This window comes from Mercenaria mercenaria, chromosome 17 (assembly GCF_021730395.1).
Source record: "Mercenaria mercenaria strain notata chromosome 17, MADL_Memer_1, whole genome shotgun sequence".
Classification (NCBI taxonomy): domain Eukaryota; kingdom Metazoa; phylum Mollusca; class Bivalvia; order Venerida; family Veneridae; genus Mercenaria; species Mercenaria mercenaria.
The window spans coordinates 3901294-3926776 of NC_069377.1; the positions used below are offsets into that span (position 1 = coordinate 3901294).

A 25483-nucleotide genomic window follows, 5' to 3' on the forward strand; every position below is an offset into this window, starting at 1 on the left:
TGTCAAAGGTCAAGGTCACAGTGACCCAGAATAGTAAAACGGTTTCCAGATGATAACTCAAGAACACTTGGGCCTAGGATCATGAAAGTTGATAGGGAGGTTGGTAATGACCAGCAGATGACCCCTATTGATTTTGAGGTCAGTATGTTAAAGGTCAAGGTCACAGTGACCCTGAACAGTAAAACGGTTTCCAGATGATAACTTGATATTTTGTAATGTAGCATCATTTAGTGGTTCTCTACCAAGTTTGTTCAAATTATCACTCTAGGGTCAAATATGGCCCCGCCCCAGGGGTCATATGGTTCATATAGACTTATGTAGGGAAAAACTTAGAATCTTCATGTCCATAACTTACATCATTCAAATTTGGACCACATGTATAGTTTTGAGTGGCAAGATGAACCTTGACATGAGTTGACCTTGATCTTGACCTAGTGACCTACTTTCACATTTCTGTAGCTACAGCCTTCAAATTTGGACCACATGCACAGGTTTGTGTACCGAAAAAAACTTCGACCTTGATCTTGACCTAGTGACCTACTTTCACATTTTTGAAGGTACAGGCTTCAAATTTGGACCACATGCATAGTTTTTTGTTCCAAAATAAAATTTGACCTTGATTTTGACCTAGTGACCTAATTTCACTTTTCTCAAGCTACAGCCTTCATATTTGAACCACAAGCATAGTTTTGTGTACTGAAATGAACTTTGATCTTGAGATTGACCTAGTGACCTACTTTCACATTTCTGAAGGTACAGGCTTCAAATTTGGACCACTTGCATAGTTTTGTGTTCCGAAATAAAATTTGACCTTGATTTTGACCTAGTGACCTACTTCCACATTTCTCAAGCTACAGCCTTCAAATTTGGACCGCATGCATATTTTTGTGTTCTGAATTGAAATTTGACATTGATTTTTACCTATTACCTACTTTCACATTTCTCAAGCTACAGCCTCCAAATTTGAAGCACATGCATAGTTCTGTCTACCGAAATGAACTTTGACCTTGAAATTGATCTAGTGACTTGCTTTCACATTTCTCAAATCACAGCTTTCAAATTTGGACCACATACACATTGTTTTGTACCGAAATGAAATTTGACCTTGATTTTGACCTTGAGCTAGTCTTGAAATTTGGAACATTCGAAAATGGCTCAGTGGATGGCGCCAAGATCACTCTGTAATCTCTTGTTAGGTTAATAGGTTAAAGGTCAAGGTCAGATTAAACCAGAATGGTAGAACTTTAATTTACAGTGAGCATATAATTTCTGTTCCTTGTGCAATTACTGAATGCATCAAGGGGGGCATTCCGTGTTCGACGAGCTCTTGTTTCTCATTTAGTTCTTAAACAAGAAATTTATTTTGCACAATTGCTTTCAGATTGTGGAGTTACAGGAGAGAGCAAGGGCCATGAGCAAAACGTAAGTCGGCACACTGAATACTGTGAAATCATTTAATTTCGTGGGCATGAAATTTCGTGGTTTTGGTCAAAACGGCAATTTCATGTCCCCATTTCATGGGGATATGAAATCATGGATTACAACTTTTGAACATAAAGTGAATGGGGATTTTACATGTTCGTTGGGATTAAATTTCGTGGATTGACTCAACCACGAAATCCACGAAAATTAATCCCCCACTAATATTAATGATTTTACAGTATCATTCTGATTTTAGTCACTGTATGATGTTTCTGTAGCTCGAAGATTTTTGCATCTTAACCAATTACTAGTAATTAATTGAAAACCTAATTATTAGAATGCCAGATGATGTTTTATGGGCAGCATCATGCACATTGTGTCTGCACAATAACTTGTAGGGATTGAGATTGAACTGAAACTTGGTCTATAGGTAGCTTATCATAAGAGCAAGGTTGGGATTGTATATAGGGCCATTGGAATTGGAGTTGAGGTCACTGTTGCTAAACAGAAGAAGTGTCTGCTTAGTAACTTATTCAGACAAATTAAATTGGATGAAAGTTAGGCTATAAAAAAGCTTATGTTCTTACCACAGATGGAATTACACATGGGGCCAATGAGGTCAAAGTCGTTGTTTCTTAAAATAGAAACACTGTTTGGTCTCCAAAGCTTAAGTTTGCATCAGTATGGTAGCTTAAAGTAAATCCAATTTAAGGTTACAATTGCGTATTGGATAAGTGTAGTTGAGGTCATTGTTCAAAAGATAAAATTATAACCTTTTCAATTAGGCTTATTGTATGGCTATGAATCACAGTTTGTGACAGCTTTAGTTGTTTAATTTTATATATGGAATATTGACTTCCTGCGTGCCACGTGCTTAGTGGGATTAATTTACCCTTTAATTGAACTTATACTTTTCTTTTACAGAAAGAAGAAGGGAATTTCAAGTATTCAAGTCGATGACTCGTAAGTAACACAACTGTAGTTTAAAGTCCAAATTTTGATTAGAAAAAATTATACAAAAAATTTATTCATTTTAAAAACCTTATGCTATGGATACATAAATATTATATATGTTTAAATCCAATTTTCCACAGTCTCATTAGAGAAAATAATGGGATTCAGATGTAAAAATAAGTGTTTGGTATAAATTGGAATTTAGCAGGCTATATAATCCAATTCATATTAAACTGGTACAGGGCACCAGTTGAATTTGATTATTGGTTATCTGTTACTACCCTGTATTTGAATTCGTTTATTTAAGATTTATAACAATGTGCTGATTGTGTTTATAGATATGACAGAATGAATGACAGATTTTCCAACGCTCCTGTAAGTATTAACATAACTCTCTGCATCATTTACTATATACTTCTTGTCAATTGTAATAAGAGAATTTTTTTCTTGTTATTCTTTGACTGAACAAACAAAGAGTTGCAACTGCTCAGTTTGCGCTGTATGTGGAGTACAGGATATCAAATCCGAATGTTGATTTGAATGTTTGAATATCAGGCAGTGCAAGTTCTCTGTAATGATTAACTAACAGATGAAATATCTTGGGCCATTTGTACCCATCTCTTGATTCAGGTGGAGAAGTTGTTGGTTACTTGCACAGAATTGCTACTGGTAAGGAAAGCGGAACACATTTGAGCCGAGCCATGAGAAAACCAACAAAGTGGGTTTGCGACCAGCATGGATCCAGACCAGCCTGCGCATCCGCGCAGACTGGTCAGGATCCATGCTGTTCACTTTTAAAGCCTATTGGGATTGGAGAAACCTTTAGCAAACAGCATGGATCCTGACCAGACTGCGCGGATGCGCAGGCTGGTCTGGATCCATGCTGGTCGCAAACCCACTATGTTGGTTTTCTCATGGCACGGCTCATTTTAGGTTGACTGTCTCGGTATCTCTACTGTAAATGAAATACTGTTGGAAAAAGACTTTAAGAGATTTTTTAAATTATTTGTGGGAGGGGACAATTTTTCAAAATCTAGATTAAAAATGAGAAAGTTATGAACATTTCAATAATGGCAGCCATTGTGTTGCCATTGCAACATTAAACAAAGTGATAGATTTATTAAATTTCTGAACTGTATTTCATTAGTTCTAGAAAAAATCTACTTTTCCAACTATAATGAAAGAAATTACCATCTGAAACTCAAGAAACATTAGAAATTAATCTGTTTGAAAGTGTATTTTCTAAACAAAAAATTCAGCAGTGGCTAAATGATGACATGAAAACGTAATAAATGGCTGCCACCATGTTCAGCAATTTCATAAAATTCAAACTGCCATTCTTTTTCAATAATGCATTGATTTCTTTCAGTGTTATGAAGGGCACAAGAATGCCTTGATATAATTATTATTAACTTATTTTCCTTGCCTTTTATGATCATTGATGCAAGTTTTGTCATCCTCATTCTCTTGCTTATAATTGCATTTGATTAAAACATTTGTAATTCCTAAATACCGTATTTTCCCGTATTAAGGCCCCCTCTCTCATTAACGCCCCCCACCCGTTTTGGAGGGAAAAAAAGTCAACAAGAACGAAAAAAAAAATCACCTACCTCATTTTTATAAGTCAGCATAATAAGTAATTTACAGTATGTATCCAATGTATTAAGAAATAAACACTTTTAAACAGTCCATGTACCGTAAATCCAAAACGTTTATACTTAGTACGGTACGTATCCAATCATCAAATAGAAAATTAAATGGTAAATTCATTTTTGATTTGTTTTTGCACCACCCGCGCACAAGCTTCCTGTCGACTTTAAACAAATTTGCGGCAAAGTGTTAATCTTTTCTTCGGCAGTTTTAATAACTTTTAATTTAAAAGCTGGCACATAAGCAGCGTGTCAAACCACTGGCATTGTGTATTGCTACCCGCATGTACTAAGGAAAATATTATCGGAGTACACAGCTGTTTGGGTATGATGACGTAATGTGTAATGTCGCGAGCGTGTCACGGAATACATGAAGTACCGTATTTAAATGCATAATTTTAAGACACAATGCATTAAGGGGACGCATATTGCTACATTCACAGTTCATACAGCAATGCGGAAGGGGTGCATATTCAAGAAATCGATGGTGGGAAAATAAAAAACATATTCCTAAACTGATATAATACTGATGGACACCTGTAATATTCAGTATTTTGTGGATAAGGATGTGGTACTATGAATGTAATAGGAAAACAAAGGTCTTTGTGAAAGTACATTCAACACAAAATATTAAGCTTTTGTATAAGGAAAAAACAGGTTTTTTACAATAACAGTGTTCCAAATAATGTTGAAGGGATGAGATTTTCTTTCTAACACACAAGGTTTGCTTAAACATGTAAAAATTTAACGCCATGTCAGTTCAGCTCGGGATGGACGCCATATTTCTCATTGATAAAAAATGTAAACAAAAAAATCAGAGTGGGATTAGCATTGCAAGGGCATAACATGACATTCTACACAATGAATACCTTAGAACAGATATCTAAGATGCTACACAGGTCAGGCGGGTTAAATGCATAATGGCGATCACTTGAAATTCATCTTGAAAAGGTGGTTAATTTTAGTTTGTTTACATGGTTTTTAATTTTCCCACGACTTCTCGGCGATTCACTGCAAATGTATTACTGCGCCGGACGAAAGTTAACTCTAATAAATAACGGGAGACAACTTACGTGTATGACTTTTTTTTTAAAAAAACATGTCGATGATTATAATTTCTTATCAAATAATGAATCCTATTCAGATATTCGTCTTTAATATTAGAAAACTATTAATTTCTGTGGACATTTGTCAAAAAATATTACTTACATTGGACTACTTTGCGCATCAAACTGGTTTCCGCTTCAGTTGTGAGGCACTTCCGTTATACTTTTTGACAACAATAACAAAACATAAAATGAATCAATAGTCACTTATAAACCGACTGCTACTTAAATCAGTGTAAGTAAAGTTGTTGTTACAACATTATACATGTTCGTTACGTTATGAGATAAAGTTTATCTTGAACTGCATAATCCATTAATTACGTTTAGATGATATTGCATTTACAACTTATTTGACCCCATTTTTTACGTGAATGACAGCATTCTCGTGCAACTCGTGCAAACAGAATTATGAAAAGTATGGTGGAGAATTCAAGGACAAATTATAAATGACATTAAAGTGAGGATAACTGTATATTCGTCCAGTTTTGATCATTGACATGCCTGCTGTGTATTAGTAACTTTTGTGAACAAGATTAGAATGTTACTTTTGCACATATACACATTGATTGGACCTCTCAACCAAATTTCATACCTTATTTTAGGGATTTTTAAGACAATACATTTTCAAAAGTTTGTTAAATGTGTTTTGATATTTAAATGCATTGTAGTTCATGAATACCAAGTTAAAAATTAATAATGGCAACATTTCTAGGCCCTTATTGTAAGCCACTAGACTTCTGTAACGATAAATGTTTAATGTATTAAGGGGAATATTCTCTTTTAGTTTTGGAATGTGGCATTCCTTGACCACCATATCTTTTCTTATGCACTACTTTGTAAACAAACTAAATAATGTGTTTTAGCTTACATATGCGAAATGAAAAGCAATACAGTGACCATATTTCACATTCTTTCTTTAAATTAGAATCTGTAGGACATTGATAAATGTTTGGACAAGGTGAAGCACTATTATTTTCGCACCAAAAAGTCTTAATTGTTGACTTTGAATGTACACAAGAAGTCTTATGTAATTCAACAATAACTTTCTTGTTTCAGTTTTCTCATTTTTATTTTAGTGAGCAATCCTTTGTGTACTTATAACAGTTGAAACAGTATCCATTTCATGTACCAAAACCTTGTACTTTTTTGCAGGTAAATTTTATCATACCCCACCCACTTTTTTCTAATTTCAAAGTATGCGTCCCCTTAAATTGGATGCCAAATAATTACGTTTTGGGGGAATTAAACAACACAGAAACACTTTACAGTTGGTTTGAACGATGCTTTTAAGTTTTGTAAAAATTTTCATTTTTTATTTTTTTACCGCAAATGAACGCCCCCTCATTGGAAAATGTAACGCCCCCGGGGGCGTATATTCGGGAAAATACGGTAGATTTTTTGATGCACTTTGCCTGCAGCAAGAGGGGCCTCTATGGCTGAGTGGTGAAGGTCGCTGACCTAGAATTCCTTGTCTCTAATGGCTGCGAATTTGAAACTCAAGCTGGATGTAAAAAACTTTAACCCTTATCTTGCTGGACACAATTGATTCTGCCTTTGCGACCAGTGTAGATCATGATCAGGCTGCATGGATGTGATCTGCACTGTTCGCTTTTCAGTCAGTATCTTTTTGGTAAACACTCCTTTTAACAGTTAATGGTACTGTCCAAATTGAAAGATGGACAAGTTCATTTTAGAAATTTAGCAAGGTAAGGGTTAAGAAGCTATCATGCTGGCTTGCAGAAGGTTTGTGTTTCTACTGGGCTGAACACTTGCATCTGAAATAACGTCTGGATAGGCACCTGGTATTACCTTTCAAAGGTGAAAATTCACCATATATAGCCTACATTGTGGCAGTGTTTGTCTGTCAGTCAGTGACAGTCATTGGAATGTCTCGGTAATAATTGTTGGAAGAGGTTATTATAATATAATTATGCATTCTATATATAACAGACTTTGTCTGCAAATGTTGGATGTTATTATATTGGTGAATACTGATAATATTTGTTCTGTCATTTAAGCTGCAGGAAATTTTTCTTAGTTTCTAATGACTGGTCACTACATATATTTAAAGCAACATCCTTTGTTTGACTAAGGATGTTTATTGGTATGCACTGTTATTTTGCATATAATTTTCTTATTTAAAGATAATTTTAACGACTAGTATTTTGTTAAAGTTCTGACAAAACTGCATCATTCTGTTTATAAGTGAAATTGAACAATATATGTTTTTTTGCAAATCTTAATATTTTCAGCCTAAAATTCTTGTTGCAAATAAATATGAAGCAAATTTGGATCGCAGGACCTGGAAAGAAAAGCTTGATTCATTCGGCAAGGTAATTTCATGTGTGAACCATTCATTTCTCTTCATCTATCATCCATAAATAAATCATGTTTTTTTTTCTCTTTCACCCTTTGTTTTGATCAACGTGTGCCCCTTACCACACGATCAAACCAAATAGCCCAAAATTCTGCTGTGTAGTAAATATGAGAGACACACCGACGACCGATCGTTCGACCAGAGGTACAAACTGTATGAAGACCTGTCTGCCGACAAACCACTGCCGGAACTGTTGCGACTACAAGCATTTGGTCCAGATCGAGCTTATGACGACTATTAGTTTGTAACCATAGCATCTGTCAAGGGTCAAAAGGTGAATTTTGATGGCATGAGATAAAAAAAAAAACATCAGATACAAATATGTGACCTTGACCCTACTCTGCATGGGGAATAAATTGCTTGATACTCACTATAAATATGTAAATAGATATATAACAGTTCTATCACTGTAAAAGAAATGGGTCAGCCTTTATACACTGACTGCTACACAGTTTGCGAAATAAGTAAGAGATAATTTTTTTAAGAAATTTCTTAGAAAGATTTTCTGGAAAAAAAAATTGACAAGACAGTACAGATTTCGAAAAATAAGAAAACAATTTCACCTTAAAGAAAACATGAACTTTTAAAGATATAGAGCATTTTGTTTCAGTGTAAGATCGAAATATCTTCCACCTAGGGAACACTAGATGCAGTATTTTCACATTGTGGCATAGCCATGAGTGAAAATGCATGATACGTTCTTGTTTGAAAGATATTTTGGTCTGACATGTAAAACAATCAGATCATTTCATGTTTTAACTAAATTTTACCTGTTACAATGTATATACATTCTTACAAGTGAAAAATATCAAAATTCAAGATATATTGCACTCTAGTTTTCTGATAATTCACTGAAAAATGTGGTATAAAAAGGATGTTAAGTATCTTAGAAAGTAGTAAAGTCAGGGTCAAGAATGTATCTGGTTATGGAAACCTAAGTAAAACATAGGAACAAAAAGGAAGATACTATAATAGAAAAAAATAATTTCTTTATATACTTGCAAAATGAATAAATATAAGATACATCTGAAAGACTTAGTGTGTATCGATTATCTGGAAATTCTAGGTGTCTGAAAGAAATTTTTAAATTGTGTCAAAATTAATTCTTAAAGTATGTAATTCTGCTTAGTTTTAGTCAAATTTGAAGTGATGCAACTTTGGTTATGTCAGATTTCTAGGTTTTCATGTCTTGTGTCAAAGTAAAAATTTGTTCCCTCTATAACAGCATAATCCTGCATGACAAACAGAAAAGGAATAGAATAAAATTTGTTTCAAATTGATTTATGTTATGAGAGTATGTATAAATTTTATAAATTGTTTTAATATTTACACTTGAGGTTACAGCAACACGTTTTGGAAAAATTTCTGCACCAAATATCCTTTATATCATAATTCAGTTTTTTTCAAAATAAAATGCTCGGACCCTTATAATTGGAATAAGGGAATTTTAGCTGTTTAATTTTTAGAAAGGTCACCCTGACATGAATTCATCTTCGAAATTTTGTGTATTTCATACTGATGTTTTGGTGCTATACTTTTATCAAGTGTTAAACAATTATAAGGGAACTGTTTTCAAATGCCAGATACTAAATTTTATAAAAGATTTATGTTGGAAAATTGTTAATTGATCAATGTTAACCCTTAGCCTGCTGGCGGCAAGTGATACTGCCATTGTGATCAGTGCAGGCTGATCAAGATCTACTCTGTTCTCCATTCAGTCACTACCTTTTTGGTAAGCACTCCTTTTAACAGTTAATGGTACTGTCCATATTGAAGGATGGACAAGTTCATTATTGAAATTTAGCAGGGTGAGGGTTAATATAAGCAAAGTACAAGGCTGGTCCATTTCTAACATTATCTTTCTTATCTTCTCTGTATTTGTAAAATTGTATGGTCAAGTTGTAAAAGAATGAAAAATATTATATAACTATATTAAACCTCTCTCATCATGTAGTCAACTACTACTGTACTAAAGACAATTTAAACAATGTTTTATATGTTTATTGTACATATTTTAACAGTTGTCAATATCAATTGTTTTTTGTTAATTTTCAAGTTTCTCTCAGTGTTTTAGTTTTACATTTCTAGCTCACCTAAGTAAAAAGTGCTCAAGGTCAGCTATTGTGATAACCTTGCGTCCATCCTGTACAGTCATTTACTATTGACACTCAAGGGATGACAACTTATTGTCAAAACTTGATCAAAATGTTGCCATTAGTAAAATCAATTAAGAGTTTGATACTTGGTCATCTGGGATTAAAAACTAGGTCACTAGGTCAAATCCTAATAAAACTCTCTCATTTTATATGGGAGTTAATTGCCACTTTCTCAGAATGTTTGTCTTGATAAAATATAAATCAGGTTTGAAGCCGGGTCATTTTAGTGGAGTAACTTGGTCACTAGGTAAACAACTTGAAAAATCTTGTTAACAGAGGTCACATTTTGAATCATCTGATCTTCATAAAACTTTGTTAGAATGCTCGTATATATCAAATCCATGTCATGTTTCAAACTGGGTCACCTTAGGCTAAAAAGTAGGTCACTTGATCAATTCATAGAAAAACATTAAAACTCTCAGAAACCACATTTTGTGCATGACCTTCAATAAAACTGGTCCAGCTATTTGTCATGAAATGTAGGCCAAGGTTAAAATCGAGTCATACAGGATTAAAATCCAGGTCACTGGATCAATCAAAGAAAAAAACATTGTTGTTTCTATATGTTCTTAGTAGGTCATTCGGTCAGATCGTAGAGATTCTAGAAGCTATATTTCCTATCTGTCTACATGAAACCTGATTAGAATGTTTATCATGATTAATTCTAGTTCAGATTTGAAACTGGTAGTTTTTTTGGTTCAAAAACTAGGTCACTGGGTCCCCTGTCTGTTCTGTTGAGGACACATTAAACATGGTCAGAGTCATTGGTTGTCTTGGTGAAATCTAGGTCAAGTTAGATTGTTGGTTATCTTGGAACAGAAGTTGTAGAATCTCAGAAAAATCTTTGTTAGCACTTAAGCAGTTACATTTTCTACCTGATCACATGAATCCTAGTCAGAATGTATTTCTTCTAATTAGGTAATCAGGTTTCTCTCAGGTGAGCAATGCGGGGCCTTTATTGCCGTCTAGTCTCTACTATTCAGTTATTTAAAGTAAAATTATTTTTGAACAAAATGCATTTTATTTGGTATTTTTTCAAAAAATATAAAACAGTAAAATAACCACATCTCATTCTGTCAAAGTGCAGAAAACTACCACCACAGTTTCAATCAAATTTTCATGATTGTGTTATTTTAAAAGCTTAAATGTTTTCAGCACCTGTGCACCTCTCTTTTTCTTACTTGTTCACAAATTTCTATCAGCTATTAGCTCACAAATGCTTAACTAATGCTATTGAGATAATGGGGTGATCTCTTGGTAAACCTGTTTGACAAAAGACAGGTTTCATGGCATTGACAATACACTTCTTAGGTCTGTACAAAAATTCTGTATCTACATTTATTTTATGCTAATTCATGAAATACTAAGTTATATATTAGTCATATATCAATGATATATGATCCAAATCACTTACTGCATATCACTAATGATGGGTGTAATTTATCATAAAATGAAAAGAATATTTGTTTGTTTTCCATGATACTTAGAATATATCTCACCTGGCAGTGAGAAAATTTACTCTCTTGTGAAAATATTTCACGTATTCTCACTTTACAGTTGTATATACTGTGAAATCATTAATTTTCATGGGGGACTAATTTTCGTGGTTGAATCAATCCATGAAAATAAGTGGCAATGAACAAGTAAAATTCCCATTTATTTTATCCGCAAAACATTAAATCGACGAATTTATATCCCACAAAATAGCCATTTTGATCAAAGTCATGAAAATTCATGCCCACAAAATTTAATAATTTCACAGTATTCCATATTCTCACAATGCAAACAAAAATCTTCTATTTACTATATTCATTCTGTAAAGTCATTACTAGTTCTTCAGGTTTATTTTGTTATTTGGAATTTTTCTTGAAAGTGCCTTCCTGATACTTCAAATTTTTAATTGAATATGCCTTAATGATGAAAAAAATATTGAAGAAATATGTTACATAGAGGAGATAATGATTTTACAGAACAATTTGATCCTGTAGTTGTTACCTTATAAAGCTTCAAGCAGCTGTTTCTAATGCTTCTTAACCACACCCTTGTCTAGGAACCCTGCCCCCTATGTAGGCCTGCATGCTTTTTGCACACGTTTTCTTAGAGCAGTAAAATCGGTTATTAGATATGTAGTCCCTGCACAACCCTTATGCTAAGTGATCTTACATTTTTTGAAAAAAAAATGTTGTTTTAGTCTTTACACGGAGGTTATATAGTGTGTGTTTTCACTCAGGTAATCCCTAATTTTTTTGCCTTTTTTAACGATGTTGAGTACCCCAGACTCTCAGCCAACACAAGGAAAGTTTGATCTTCCAAGCAATAGCTGCTGTTCTCTTTTCTTCTTCAGATCATTTAAGCACAGATAGGTCTTCTAAAAGTTAGTTTTACCTCTTTGTTTATGACAGAAGTCAACATGTGAGTTATAGTGTTTGAACTCTGTGTCAGTCATATTTATCTGTGTACTCGGCTGCTTTCTGCAGATTTAGTCCAATTTAACCCTTAGCCTGCTGGCGGCAGATGATTCTGCCTTTGCGACCAGTGCAGACCAAGGTCAGCCTGCACATCCGTGCAGTCTGATCATGGTCTGCACTATTTGCTATTCAGTCAGTAAATTTTCAGTGCAAACCCCTTTGAATAATAAATGGTACAGTCCAAATTGAAAGATGGACCAGTCCATTACAGAAATACAGCAGGGTAAGGGTTAAATAAGAAGTTAATGTTCATGTGTTTTCCTTGAGTTCTATTCATTTTTTTATGCCCATGAAGGATTTCATACAAATTCATTTACTAGCCAGATACTCCCATCTTGTGTAATGGCCCTAGAGTTGGTTTGAATTGCGAAAACTGACACTGTCTGCTCTCAAATTTCAGTAATCTATATCCAAAGATTCAGGATGAGCTATTAGTACAGAGACAGATGGGTCCATCATCAATCTGTCTTACTTATATTCTCCTCTAAAGCTAGCAGAATTACACCAAAGTTAGTCTGTTGCATCCTGACAGTGGTCTCTTCTTGAGTTTATTGGAATGATTTGACTCTTAAGTTTGTTCAAATGGTTTTATTGGATCCCTATAGAGGCTTCCAGGGCTAAAAAATAGAAAAACATCACTAAGCAAAGCCCTTAGTAGGAATGTGTAAATTTATCATTTTGCATTGCTGGTATTGCAAAGTAGACAGGCCATAGGGCTATGGCTTTTTTCACAGACTATTTTCTTACCAACTACATGTATTTATGTTTTTTTTCATCACACAATCAAGTTATTTGGGCATGTTTTTTTTAATGATAGTCTAATGGTGAAGCAGAGCACATTTGCTAGGCTTACTTCTCGCTCTCTTAAAGTGAATGAGCAGTTATTTTGATATGTCATCCTTATTTCGGTTTATTTCAGTGATTTGATTTCTGAAGCATAGTTTTTATGAGCTACAGCTTTAGCTGTTACTATTTTTCAATTCTTTTTGCATTTTGATATGCATTTATAATTTGTACTTTTTAAATTTCATTCAGTAAAATGTCTGCACTGCCTAAATATAGTAGATATTTATCATTTATTATATGCTATGCATGTTCTAGATTAATACAACCAAAATTTATTCTCCCCACCAAGATGCTTCATTTCAAGTAAAAAATGTACATTTAAATTTTAAGTTTTGTACAAAAAAAATAGCAAAACTATTGAGATATTTTGAAATATCATTTTTTTCGCATATGAATGTGAGTAAAAAAACTGCATGTGTTTCTTTTCTAAGATGATAATGTAGAATTTTTTTATGTATTATTCATTAATTTCTGCAGGTTGATACGGGAAGAAAATTTTCGGTTGTTTCCAATGAATTTACAGTATTACTTCAATTGAAAAATGTGCAATTTGTTAACTGTAAAAGTAGTTCCTTGAAGGACACATTCCTGTGGTGTCGCTATTACTCATTGCTAAATATAACTTCATTCATCTTTACGTATTTTTTGTAAAGAAGTATAATTTTTGCCTGTTTTCAAGCTTTTTTTGACAACTACAGACAAATTTGCATGCAGACAACCTTATTATCCGAGCCACTCGGTAATTGAATTGGTTTGATTCAGAAGTTTGCACAAAAATGCATGAAAGATAAGACTGATGAGGAAAGATTTTACAAATTGCACATTTGAGCCATGCCATGAGAAAACCAACATAGTGGGTATGCGACCAGCATGGATCCAGACCAGCCTGCGCATCCGCGCAGTCTGGTCAGGCTCCATGCTGTTCGCTTTTAAAGCCTATTGGAATTGGAGAAACTATTAGCGAACAGCATGGATCCTGACCAGACTGCGCGGATGCGCAGGCTGGTCTGGATCCATGCTGGTCGCATACCCACTATGTTGGTTTTCTCACGGCGCGGCTCATTTAATCTTGTATGAACCCAAGTCTGTATATGCTGCCTTACATATACCTTCTATAGCCTGTAAGGGTCAGGGTACAGCTGCTGCATACAGAACTGTCTAGATGTCCACGATTTATAACGACACTCGAACACTGTATGCAAGCGTTTGTATGATGTTTAATTTGTGAGACATTGTACGTGTATATACATATGTATCGGTATATATGATATTTATCCTCAAAAAGTATGGTTTTGGTGTCATATTTGTCCTGAAAAAAGTATGGTTTTGGTGTCACATTTGTCCTGAAAAAAATGTGATTTTGGTGTTACATTTATTCTGATTTAGTATGATTTTGGTGTCACATTTATCGAGCAAAAAAGTCATAAGAACTTCTAAGTAATTGATGTATAAATTGTTATGATTAACTTTCCATGTTTAAAACTTGGATCTAGAAAGACATTTTACATATATGGTGTTTTGTCCAGAACCATGCTTTTCTAAGCATGGTTAAAAAATGCCAACAGCTGCTTGAAGACTTTAACCCTATTAAGCCTTGTACTGTATACTGGTAAATGTTATCTTCATTGAAATATAAGTTAAAGTTTGAAAGATAACCATTATATGTGGAGTGGTCATTACTGAATATAGTATTTACAGAGAAAACATCAACATTGATTTTGTAGATCTGAGTAGTAATATTAAACTTGTTGCCATATTGTCAATCTTAAAAGTCATTTCATTTTTAATGAAAAATCATTAATATGCAAAAACATGAGGTAAGTATTGTTTTTCAGTGAATTATTAGCGCTAAGTATATCTTGTAATTACACAGTGAAAAATACATCAGACATACCAGCAGAATGGGTAAAATTGCTTAAAACCACTGAAAAGGAATGTTTGGATGTTTTTTATAAGACCTGGTGAAAACCAGATATTTTACAAATTCACATGCTGCAAGGTCACTCATGACTATACTGAATCTGGTATTCAGTCGATGAAAGGTATTTAATTTTAATCCTAAAGCAAACAAGTATTCACTATTAGTTTAGGAGGAAATTTCAACTAATGATTGAGTACCATTCAAGTAATGGTCCCTTCCAGAGGTGCAAGTTTATAGTAGATTTTAGATACTCCTGGCAACATGTATTTTCATTGTTTTAAACTTGTAGTGCACATAAATGAAATGATGTAGGTTAAGATATACTTCCTATTGACTTGTTTTCTTGTGTGTCTCGGTTTTATTAAAATGTGCAAAGACTTATGAACTTTAATTTCCTTTAAAGCAATGTTGAATAAAGTGTGCTAGTTTTCTTGATAGCTTTGTCATTGATTTTCTTCATATTTCATTTCATTTATTTTGCATCACTTTTCATTTCATATTTTGTGTAAGAAATAATTTCCAGTTCTTATGTTTTCTGTGTTACTTATGATATGAGGATTTAGGTTTTATATTTAAATACTTACTGTAATGGTATTGATAAGAAATGCAGGATTCAGTCTGAAGAGGTATTTTTAAGATGAATTCAGTTAAGCTGTAAAGATAATTCTTATATAATCTCATATTTAAATCATTAAAAAAAGAATCACATTTTATTTTCTTATGTTTATTAAATATAATCATGTTTAAATTGGGTGCCGACATGGGCCCAATATTATCCTACTACCTGGTGTATTCCTCAGTGTAACTTACATATTTTCATTCTCGTTGCAGGAAGATCTTGTAGACGTCAGTAAAATATATAACGACTATATTGAAACTTATAACTATCTTACAGGAGGATATTGATATAACCCTGAAAACATATTATGCGTTTGCATGTAAGTATTGGCTTGCTGTGAGTTAAGACGCGCAGGCGTCCTCTCTAGTATAAACTTGGGATAGCACTCTTGCTCTGCACAAACTAAATAACTTGAAGTTTACAGTTTTATTATTGTATTCTGTTTGTTTTCTGTTTATTTTCTTTTATTTTTTCATTATTTTTGAAAATTATTTTTTAGTTGAAATTATGCTTAGTAACAAATGAAATTAACTGGCTGTGATGTTGTAATGTATTTGTGAAATAAAATAAGCGAGGTTAACATACATGCTTTTTGGCTGGAAAAAAGTAAATCCAGAGAAATATATATGTATAAGCTTTACAATCTGGTTTACCCCATGCTTCCCAATGTCACAGATTAAACAGTAGTATATATATTGAAAAACCCCTTCTCTGGCTGGCTTTGATAATGCGTTTGCTTACATTTTTGGTTGCTTTCAGAGTACCGGTAAGAGTTAAAATGGCAACATTGTCTTAAGTCATTGCAGTTGTTGAAATTTCAACAAATTTACCTGTAAACATACTAGTTACCTTGGTAGGGAGGGTACCAATTTGGTACCAGTCTGGTACCAATCTCATATTTGGTTATCGGGCAAGGTTCAGAATACCTCTGATTTATGCCAGAAACTTTGGCCAAGGTACCTGTCGTAGTCTCAGATATTGCTCAGGAATTAGTAGGTTGATAGAGGGGAGGTGTGACATCTTAACATCAAAAGCTGGAAAGCCATTGCATAACCTTAAATATAAATAAACGGGCAAAAAACGTGGGAACAAGTAGTAACACTGGTAATGTTGAAAAATGCATTACAAGGGATATTCGAAAAGAAATGCAACTAATATTTAAAGGATTAAAACACAGTTGTATAGATTGATAGTTTAGTTTATAGTCAGTACAGATTGCACTATTATCAAATAATAAATAACTTTGCTACTAAGTAAGTTTGATTAAGGTACTGTGATTTCCACCAGCATTAACCCTTACCATGCTAAATTTCTATTATGGACCGGTCCATCTTCCAATTTGGGCAGTACCATTTATCATTTGAAGGGGTGTTTACTAAAAATTTACTGACTGAATAGCAAACAGTGCAGACTATGATCAGACTGCACGGATGTGCAGGCTGATCTTGGTCTGCACTGGTCGCAAAGGCAGAATCACTTGCCGCCAGCAGGCTAAGGGTTAAAGGTTAGTTTTATTTGCCAGCTTAGAACTTTTAACAAAACATTTTTGTCCTTGTCTGAACGTCTAGTTACCTTTACATATACCCTGGGCAAAACAGAGATAAAAATGCCTACACAGGTATATAATTATAACGTCTAAGTCAATGGTGATTTTTGTTACAGACCACTAATATTTTCTAGAGTTCTTTTACATAAAATTTGGTGAAATTATGTGCCCATTTCAACTTAAGATTCAGTAAAATGTTAATGCCTGTTCTGTAACTCTTAACCTTTAGCCTGTTGGCGGCAAGTGATTCTGCCTTTGCGACCAGTGCAGACCAAGATCAGCCTGCACATCCGTGCAGGCTGATCATGGTCTGCACTGTTCGCTATTCAGACAGTAAATTTTCAGTGGACACCCCTTTGAATAATAAATGGTATTGCCCAAATTGAATGATGGACCAGTCCATTTTAGAAATTTAGCAGGCTAAGGGTTAAAGGGATGAATGTTGAATGGATTTGATTCATTTTTGGTTGACAGCTACATCACAATAAAATGCAGGGTAATTTTGATTTCGGTTACAGTCAAGCAGTTTTTTGATGGAGTTGTGGCCCCATTTTGACTTACAATTTGTGAAAAAGGTCTAATTACATTTCTTACAAGATGGCAGTGTTAAGGAGGTATAATTTTCTCTGCCAAAAAGCTAACAGTTTTAGTTACTGCTGAATAAAGTAGGGAGCAGGTTTATATAGTAATAGTTTCATAAAGCAGAGATAAGGCTATGTAATAAGTGTTTCTTAAAACTGAGCTGAAGTCCATGCTATAATTGCTTGAAAGGTGGCAAACAAATTTTTAATTTAATGAATGCTTCATAAAGCTTAGAACAGTACGTGCAATTTATGCTTCTTAAAGCAGATGTCAAGTTTGTGTATCGGTAGTTAATGCTTCATAAAGCAGAGGTCAAGTTGATGTAATTGATGCTTCTTAAAGCAGAGGTCAAATTTGTGTATCAATAGTTAATGCTTAATAAAGCAGAGGTCAAGATGCTTCTTAAAGCAGAGGTCAAGTTGGTGTAATTAATGCTTCTTAAAGCAGAGGTCAAGTTGGTGTAATTAATGCTTCTTAAAGCAGAGGTCAAGTTGGTGTAATTAATGTTTCTTAAAGCAGAGGTCAAGTTTGTGTAATTAAGGCTTCATTAGACATAAAGCAGAACAAACTTCTGTAGTAGTTGGTTTGTAAAGCAGTAAGCAAGTTTGGGTAATTATTGCAAAGTGTTATTACGCTTCATAAATCAGGGAGCAAGTCTGTGTCATTACGCTTCTTAAAGCAGAGAGAGAATCGGTGTTTTTACGCTTCATAAAGCAGGGAGCAAGTCTGTGTCATTACGCTTATGAAGCAGGAAGCAAGTCTTTTATTTTGCTTCTTAAAGTAAAGAGCAAATCTGTGTTCTTAGGCTTTATTAAGCAGAGGGCAAATATGTGTTATTACGCTTTATAAAACGTAGAGCAAGTCTCATTATTAATTCACATTAGCATGGAACTTCTAAACTTGTAAACAGCTTTCGAAATGATAACCTGCAGGACGTTTTTATCAAAATATAGTGTAAAGCAGTTATCTAAAGCTGTGTAGAAAATGAATGTTGTAATTTAATCAAAGTGTTGTAGTTTTGTCACATAATTGTTATTTTTTCATAATTTACTTTATTTTGTATTTTGCATTGTATATAGAGATCAATTTTTTCTAACATGTGGTAAAAAAGTAGACATGTACTACTTGACATATGAGATGAACAGTAAATTACAAACTATCCCAAGCTTATACAAGTGAGTCTATAGACATTGTCATTTAGCATGCGGGCACTGCTAGCGCACTGTAATATACATATAGGCTCTCATGCACGTTGCTGGCTTTACTGGGTTAAAATATGAAAAACAGACACTTGTTTTTTGGTTTTTTTTAGAAATTTCAGTGAATTTATGAATTTTTGATAGTAAATCAACATGAGGAGACACTGGTTAACAAACACCTGATAATTAACCAAGTACTTCTTGAATCCCATTAGGACTTGGAAGTTGAATATCTTACTTTGCATGGGATGTTTACAATCGGTGTGAAAAAAAATGTTGATGTTATTTAAACATTTTCGGATTCTGTTCATCAATACTCTATAACCAATGGGATCTAGAGTATGGAATCGGCGATTTTTGAAAAGAGAATATACAATACAAAAACGCCAGCAATGTGCGGTAGCAGAGCACTAAAAACTGCATTATATTAATAAAATTACTGGATGCTAACTAGACAACATCAATAACTTACTATGTAAAATATTCACAAAACGTACGTTAACATTATCTGTGGAAGAAGCTTGCATAATCACACGTAGAGAACAAAAAAAAAAAAGGCACAGCATTATACTTGTGTAAAAATCACTTGCACATGTCATTGATAGAAGCGTAGCGATTTTAATTGATGAGCACTATAAACACGCTAGAATAGAAATTCAACACCTGGTAATGCTGGACTGCTTTTGTACTTGTGCTAAAATGGTTTTAAGGAGTGAAATGAGCCGTATCATGAGAAAACCAACATAGTGCATTTGCGACCAGCATGGATCAAGACCAGTCTGTGCATCCGCGCAGTCTGGTCAGGATCCATGCTGTTCGCTAACAGTTTCTCTAATTGCAGTAGGCTTTGAAAGCGAACACCATGTCTGGATCCATGCTGGTCGAAAATGCATAATGTTGGTTTTCTCATGGCGTGGCTCAAGTAATTTTTTGTGTTAAATAGACATTTAACTAGAAATCTTGTAAAAGTTTATATGCCAAGAGCTTTTTGAATTTTTAAAGAAATGATGATTTGTGTGCAATGCATTTTCATAGTAGAACTTGATGCTAGGTAGTATGATTAAAATACAGATATTTGTGGACTTTTTTTGCAGATGTTTAGTGAAATAGAGTTAAATTTGATTGAATTCAATTTGATTGAATTTGAATATAACGTTGCTGAAGCATGTAGCGGTATGGCTGAAGAGATCAGCTGAATGGAAAGGACAATCGAGCTGTTCCATTTATTGTAAGAATCACTCAGAGAGTTTTAAGGTATAGGACCCATGGTGGGGCTCGGTAATCTCCGTGTGATTACAGTCCCTGTATCCTACTTCGGGTTTCTTCAGCTGTTAATATAACTCAAACAACCTGGCTAGAAAATTTCGAATTCGGATACCGAATATATGTTACCAGACAGAAATATCTGATTGTTGTTTACATCCTTAAATGGGGAAATCGTTAATGTGGCGAAGTAAATCCTGAGTCAGTACTATCATTGTTTTCAGACATTTACTTTTTGACAGAACTTCATGAAGTTGAGGTGAAAAAATGATGATGGTAAATATTAGTTTACTTTCGAGTTGCTCGTTCCAGGGTGGAGGGTTATAAAGTTGTAGTGCAAAAAATTGGAATCTATATAAAATTCTAATATAAACAGCAAAAATAGTTGTCATTTCATACATTAATGGCTAAGTGAGGAATGCATTTTTTTCTCAGTTGTTTCCTGGTCACTGAAGGTTTTATATGAAAGATTTTCTCTTTAGATGGAAAGAATATATTTGATAGATTGCTTTAAGACTTCAGATTCATTCCAAGTAAAATGTTTTTATCATTTTGATGTTGTAAAACAGAGGCCTGTGTGACACTTCATGAATTTCTGTTAAAATTCTGTTTAAAAATTCTTCGTTGTCCCATTGTTTAACCATAAACGTATGCTATATGTTCTTCTACTTGCAGAGTCTTCGTGTTTTTCCTCCAATTTTCGCACCTGCTTCACACATAAAGCTGTCGTCATGGAAATGGAATCACCTGAGAAAAAACAAACTTTCCATGTAACATAGTTAAAGAGCTTCTATAGTGTTTATATTAAACTTTGAAGAAGAGAAAACTTGGTAACAAAATGAATGACTGCTTTAAAGAGAATGGATTTTAGCTTTTTGTATTGACACCATTCAGTAGCATGGCATTTTGGGTTCATAAATAGTAAAATTCATTTGCTGAAAGATCAGTCAGAACTTCTGGTATTGTTTGCATCCATTTTATTTTGAGATTACTACAGTCTTATTTGTGCTGGAAAGAGATTCAGGGCTGGTAACTCTGTTGTAGACAAAGCTGCTTATTAATGCTATTCACGTGTTTTGAGTTCACTCCCTTTGAATAAAATCCTTGCAGATATTACCAAATCTGCGGTTAGAATTTTCTCCACTGCACTGTTGTACAATCGTCAAAGTTTACATCAGAATTTCTTCATTTTACAAAATTTAAGAAAGAAAAATGCCATGCTATATATAACTTTGCTGCAGAATTTCTTCATTTGCTTCAAGGACTTTATAGAATACATTTCTTGTTGAATTGAGAAAAATGTATTTAAGGTTTTTTGTTTTCTTCTCGTGTTTATATAAATGTTTTACTGATTTCTGTTTAAATCATGTGCAATATATTTCTTTTGACCCTTGGCACCTTATTAATGTTCATGTATTATATAAATGTATTTATTCACATATATACTTTCATGTATATAAAACCATATTTGTGTGTAAATGTGATGTATGATAGAGTTATATGATTGGAAATAATGTCTAATTTTTCGCTGCTTTTGGGAAAAAAGCTCTGTATTTAGTTTGAAAATTGTAAAACTTTATTCAGGTTAATAAACTATCAACTGATCAGGGTGATGACAAATTCCAAGGCTGTATTATATTTTCTAACAACCTGTATATTTTGTCAAGGCAGACCTTTCGATAATGTGAAAAAGAACAATGGCTAACATTTGAAATAACACTTAAAAAAGTACCCTTTCATAGAAACTGAATACAGGTCTTTCAGATTGTATGAAAGTTTTAGATTTAGTTTGCGTTTTTCATACAGAATCAAATGGCTTGGTCTGAAATATACATGTTTATTAATAACCTGACTTTAAGAAGAAAGAAGACTATAGATGCTGAGCTTGCCTGTAGTTTATAAAGTTAGTGTGCCTTATTTAAAACCCAGTATTTGAAATAAAATTGCTGCCTTTCTTAACTTTTGTTGTTACATTACTGAAGTTCACTGACTGGAGCCGAGCTTAGGTTGAGTATCCTGCAAATTAGGTAACATAAAATGATGAATTTGGGAGAAAGTTTAGCAATTTTTAAAACAAAACAAGGTTTACCTGATCATAGCATGTAGGTGGCATGACATTATGCCCCTGGGCATATAGCGATTGAACTGTCTGTTGTCCGTCTGTACGAGCCTCATTGCCTACAGTGCACATTAATGACCCGATTTGTTCATACTCACACTCGACAATCCTTTTGGCACGACCTACAAACTGACCTGTATATAGATGACCTTGACCTTCATGTGATCTTCACCTTAAAACCTCAAGACATCTTGGGTCATACACAACTCGGCTCCTTGTTTTTTCAAGGGTCATTCAAGGTAATGCCCTCTATGTTCACTGGCATTATTAATATTGTACTACTTGAGTTTCTGGGTCTGATACATTTGTACTAGTCTAGTAAAATAGATTTAAATGAAAATTTCATTCTTATGATCACTATAAGGGGCAGATGTTCCTGACATAATTTCCTCAATTGGATAAGGTACCGATTACTCACTGCTCCTCTCAAATTTATGCAGCAAACTACATCACAATGATACACTTCATCATACTATCATGAAGTGTTCATGTATGTGACATATGAATTCTGGGATACCACCCTTGTGTATATTAACATTAATTACTGCGTAGTTATATGCAGTAAGTTTGGACAAGATCTTCTGTCTATGACCATGTCCATTGGGGTGTGTTTTTAAGAAAGTCACTTTATCAGGATTATCTCAGACAAGTTAACTTTAAGTAACAGAAAATTGCCTAGGGTATAGTTCTTATAGTATAAAAAAATAGTTGTTTTGAAAAGCCAAGGTGAATAAATAATATTTAACTTTTCAAAACGTTATCCTGGGGTATAAGTCGCTTGGTATTATATACTTTAGTTTTGGCATTTGTAGGATTGTATTTGTGTATTGTTCTGTGCCGTAAAATTGTTTACTTTTGGTGGAAAGTTTTAGGTTGTGGTCGGAATGGCTATTTCATGGGGAAATGAATTTGTGGATTTCATCTTTTGAACATGGAATTTTACTTTTTGTTAAATTTGATGGAGTCTTCTGCCCTCATGAATATTAATGATTTCACAGGTCACAGAGTCCCATTTAGAACACCTAAGCCAGTGTGAGCCAGTGGGCTTTTTGTGTGTTCTTTTATTAGTTCATCTGAACCAAAAAGGTTTAGAGTGCTCTTTAAGTATAAGCACATGGTCCGGCATAAATCAACATTTTTAATCAAACACCTTGGAAACCACTGGTCAGATATTACACCAAACTTGGTCTGTAGTATCCAGGCAAGGACCACTCTTGGCATTGAATAGGGGACTTATTTTAGAGGCTGTCGGAACTAAAAAATAAATAAATGACTTCGCAGGAACCGCTAGAGCTAAAACTAGAAGTACTTTTAAACCACTTCTTGTTGTTAACCTATAGATTGGTTGTCATAAGATTTGATCTGTAGCATCAGTATAAGGCCCTCTCCCACTTTAAGCTTGCCTGAACTTTGTTCAGGGTGAGCTATTAGTACAGGTGGCTAGTCGGATGTCCATCGTCAACATTTTTACTTAAACATTTTCTCTGAAACTACTGGTCAGAATTACACCAAAATTAGTCAGTAGCATCCTGGCATGGAGTGCATCAAGTTTGTTCAAAGGTTCACCTTGGACCTTTTAGGGGCCACCAGAGCTAAACATAGAACAACCTTTGAAGAACTTTTCATGAACTACATGATGGATCCTCATCAAACTTGGTCTGTAGCATTAGTATAAGGCCCTCTCCCAAGTTTGTTCAAATGGGGGCACTTTGCCCCTTTTAAGGGCCACTAGAGCTTAAAATAGAAATATCTTTAAAAGACTTCTCATGAACCACTAGATGGATCTTCATCAAACTTGGTTTAGCATTATTATAAGGTCCTTTCCCAGTTTTATACAAAATAGAACACTTGGCTCCTTTTAGGGGTCAATAGAGCTAAAATTAGAAATACCTTTAAACGACTTGTTCTCATGATCATCAAACATAGTTTGTAGTAGCATTATAAAGTCCTCTCTCAGATTAGTTCTTCTTATGAGCCTTTAGATGGATCTTCATCAAATTTGGTCTGTAGCATCAATATAAGGTCCTCTCCAAAATTTGTTGTGGGGGGGGGGGGGGGGGGTAGAGAGCGGACACTTGGTCCCTTTTAGGGGCCACTAGTTAGGAAATAGAAATGACTTCTCATGAACCGCTTGATGGGTCTTCATCAAACCTTATCTGGAGCTTCATTGTAAGATTCTTTACCATTTTTTAGCTCACATGTCACAAAGTGACAGTGTGAGCTTTTGTGATCGTGCAGCGTCCGTCGTCAGTGCGTGCGTCCGTGCGTAAACTTTTGCTTGTGACCACTCTAGAGGTCACATTTTTCATGGGATCTTTATGAAAGTTGGTCAGAATGTTCATCTTGATGATATCTAGGTCAAGTTCGAAACTGGGTCAACTGCAGTCAAAAACTAGGTCAGTAGGTCTAAAAATAGAAAAACCTTGTGACCTCTCTAGAGGCCATATTTTTCAATGGATCTTCATGAAAGTTAGTCAGAATGTTCACCTTGATGATATTTAGGTCAAGTTTGAAACTGGGTCACGTACCGTCAAAAACTAGGTCAGTAGGTCTAAAAATAGAAAAACCTTGTGACCTCCCTAGAGGCCATATTTTTCAATGGATCTTCATGAGAAGTGGTCAGAATGTTCATCTTGATGATATCTAGGCCATGTTCGAAAGTGGGTCACGTGCGGTCAAAAACTAAGTCAGTAGGTCTAAAAATAGAAAAACCTTGTGACCTCCCTAGAGGCAATATTTTTTAATGGATATTCACGAAAATTAGTCAGAATGTTCATTTTGATGATATCTAGGTCAGGTTCGAAACTGGGTCAGGTGCGGTCAAAAACTAGGTCATTAGGTCTAAAAATAGAAAAACCTTGTGATCTCTCTAGAGGCCATATTTTTCCATGGATCTTCATGAAAGTTGGTCAGAATGTTCACTTTGATGATATCTAGGTCAAGTTCGAAAGTGGGTCACATGCGGTCAAGAATTAGGTCATTAGGTCTAAAAATAGAAAAACCTTTTGACCTCTCTAGAGGCCTTATTTTTCAACGGATCTTCATGAAAATTAGTCACAATGTTCACCTTGATAATATATTGGTCAAGTTCGAAAGGGTCACATGAGCTCAAATACTAGGTCACTATGTCAAATAATAGAAAAAATGACGTCATACGCAGTTCAAAACTGGGTCATGTGGGGACAGTTGAGCGATTCAGGACCATCATGGTCCTCTTGTTTTCAGTTGGTGCACTTGGCCCTTATTAGGGGCCAGT

At 34.3% G+C, this 25483-nt stretch overlaps 1 protein-coding gene across 6 annotated transcripts in view; it reads left to right on the forward strand.

Moving 5' to 3' along the window:
* Window positions 1–22067, forward strand: part of LOC123537158 (troponin T, skeletal muscle-like) — a 44636-nt gene extending 22569 nt beyond the window's left edge. For 3 of the 6 annotated variants that reach the window (XM_045320737.2, XM_045320740.2, XM_045320743.2), the window contains 6 exons: window positions 1382–1422; window positions 2347–2385; window positions 2715–2751; window positions 7591–7782; window positions 15731–15837; window positions 20784–22067. In XM_045320737.2, the coding sequence (XP_045176672.1) occupies window positions 1382–1422; window positions 2347–2385; window positions 2715–2751; window positions 7591–7749 (276 nt within the window). In that variant the 3' untranslated portion in view covers window positions 7750–7782; window positions 15731–15837; window positions 20784–22067. Of the gene's footprint in view, window positions 1–1381; window positions 1423–2346; window positions 2386–2714; window positions 2752–7383; window positions 7465–7590; window positions 7783–15730; window positions 15838–20783 lie in introns of all 6 variants that reach the window. The other 3 variants (XM_045320738.2, XM_045320741.2, XM_045320739.2) reach the window with 3 other exon arrangements.
* The last annotated feature ends 3416 nt before the right edge of the window (window positions 22068–25483 follow it).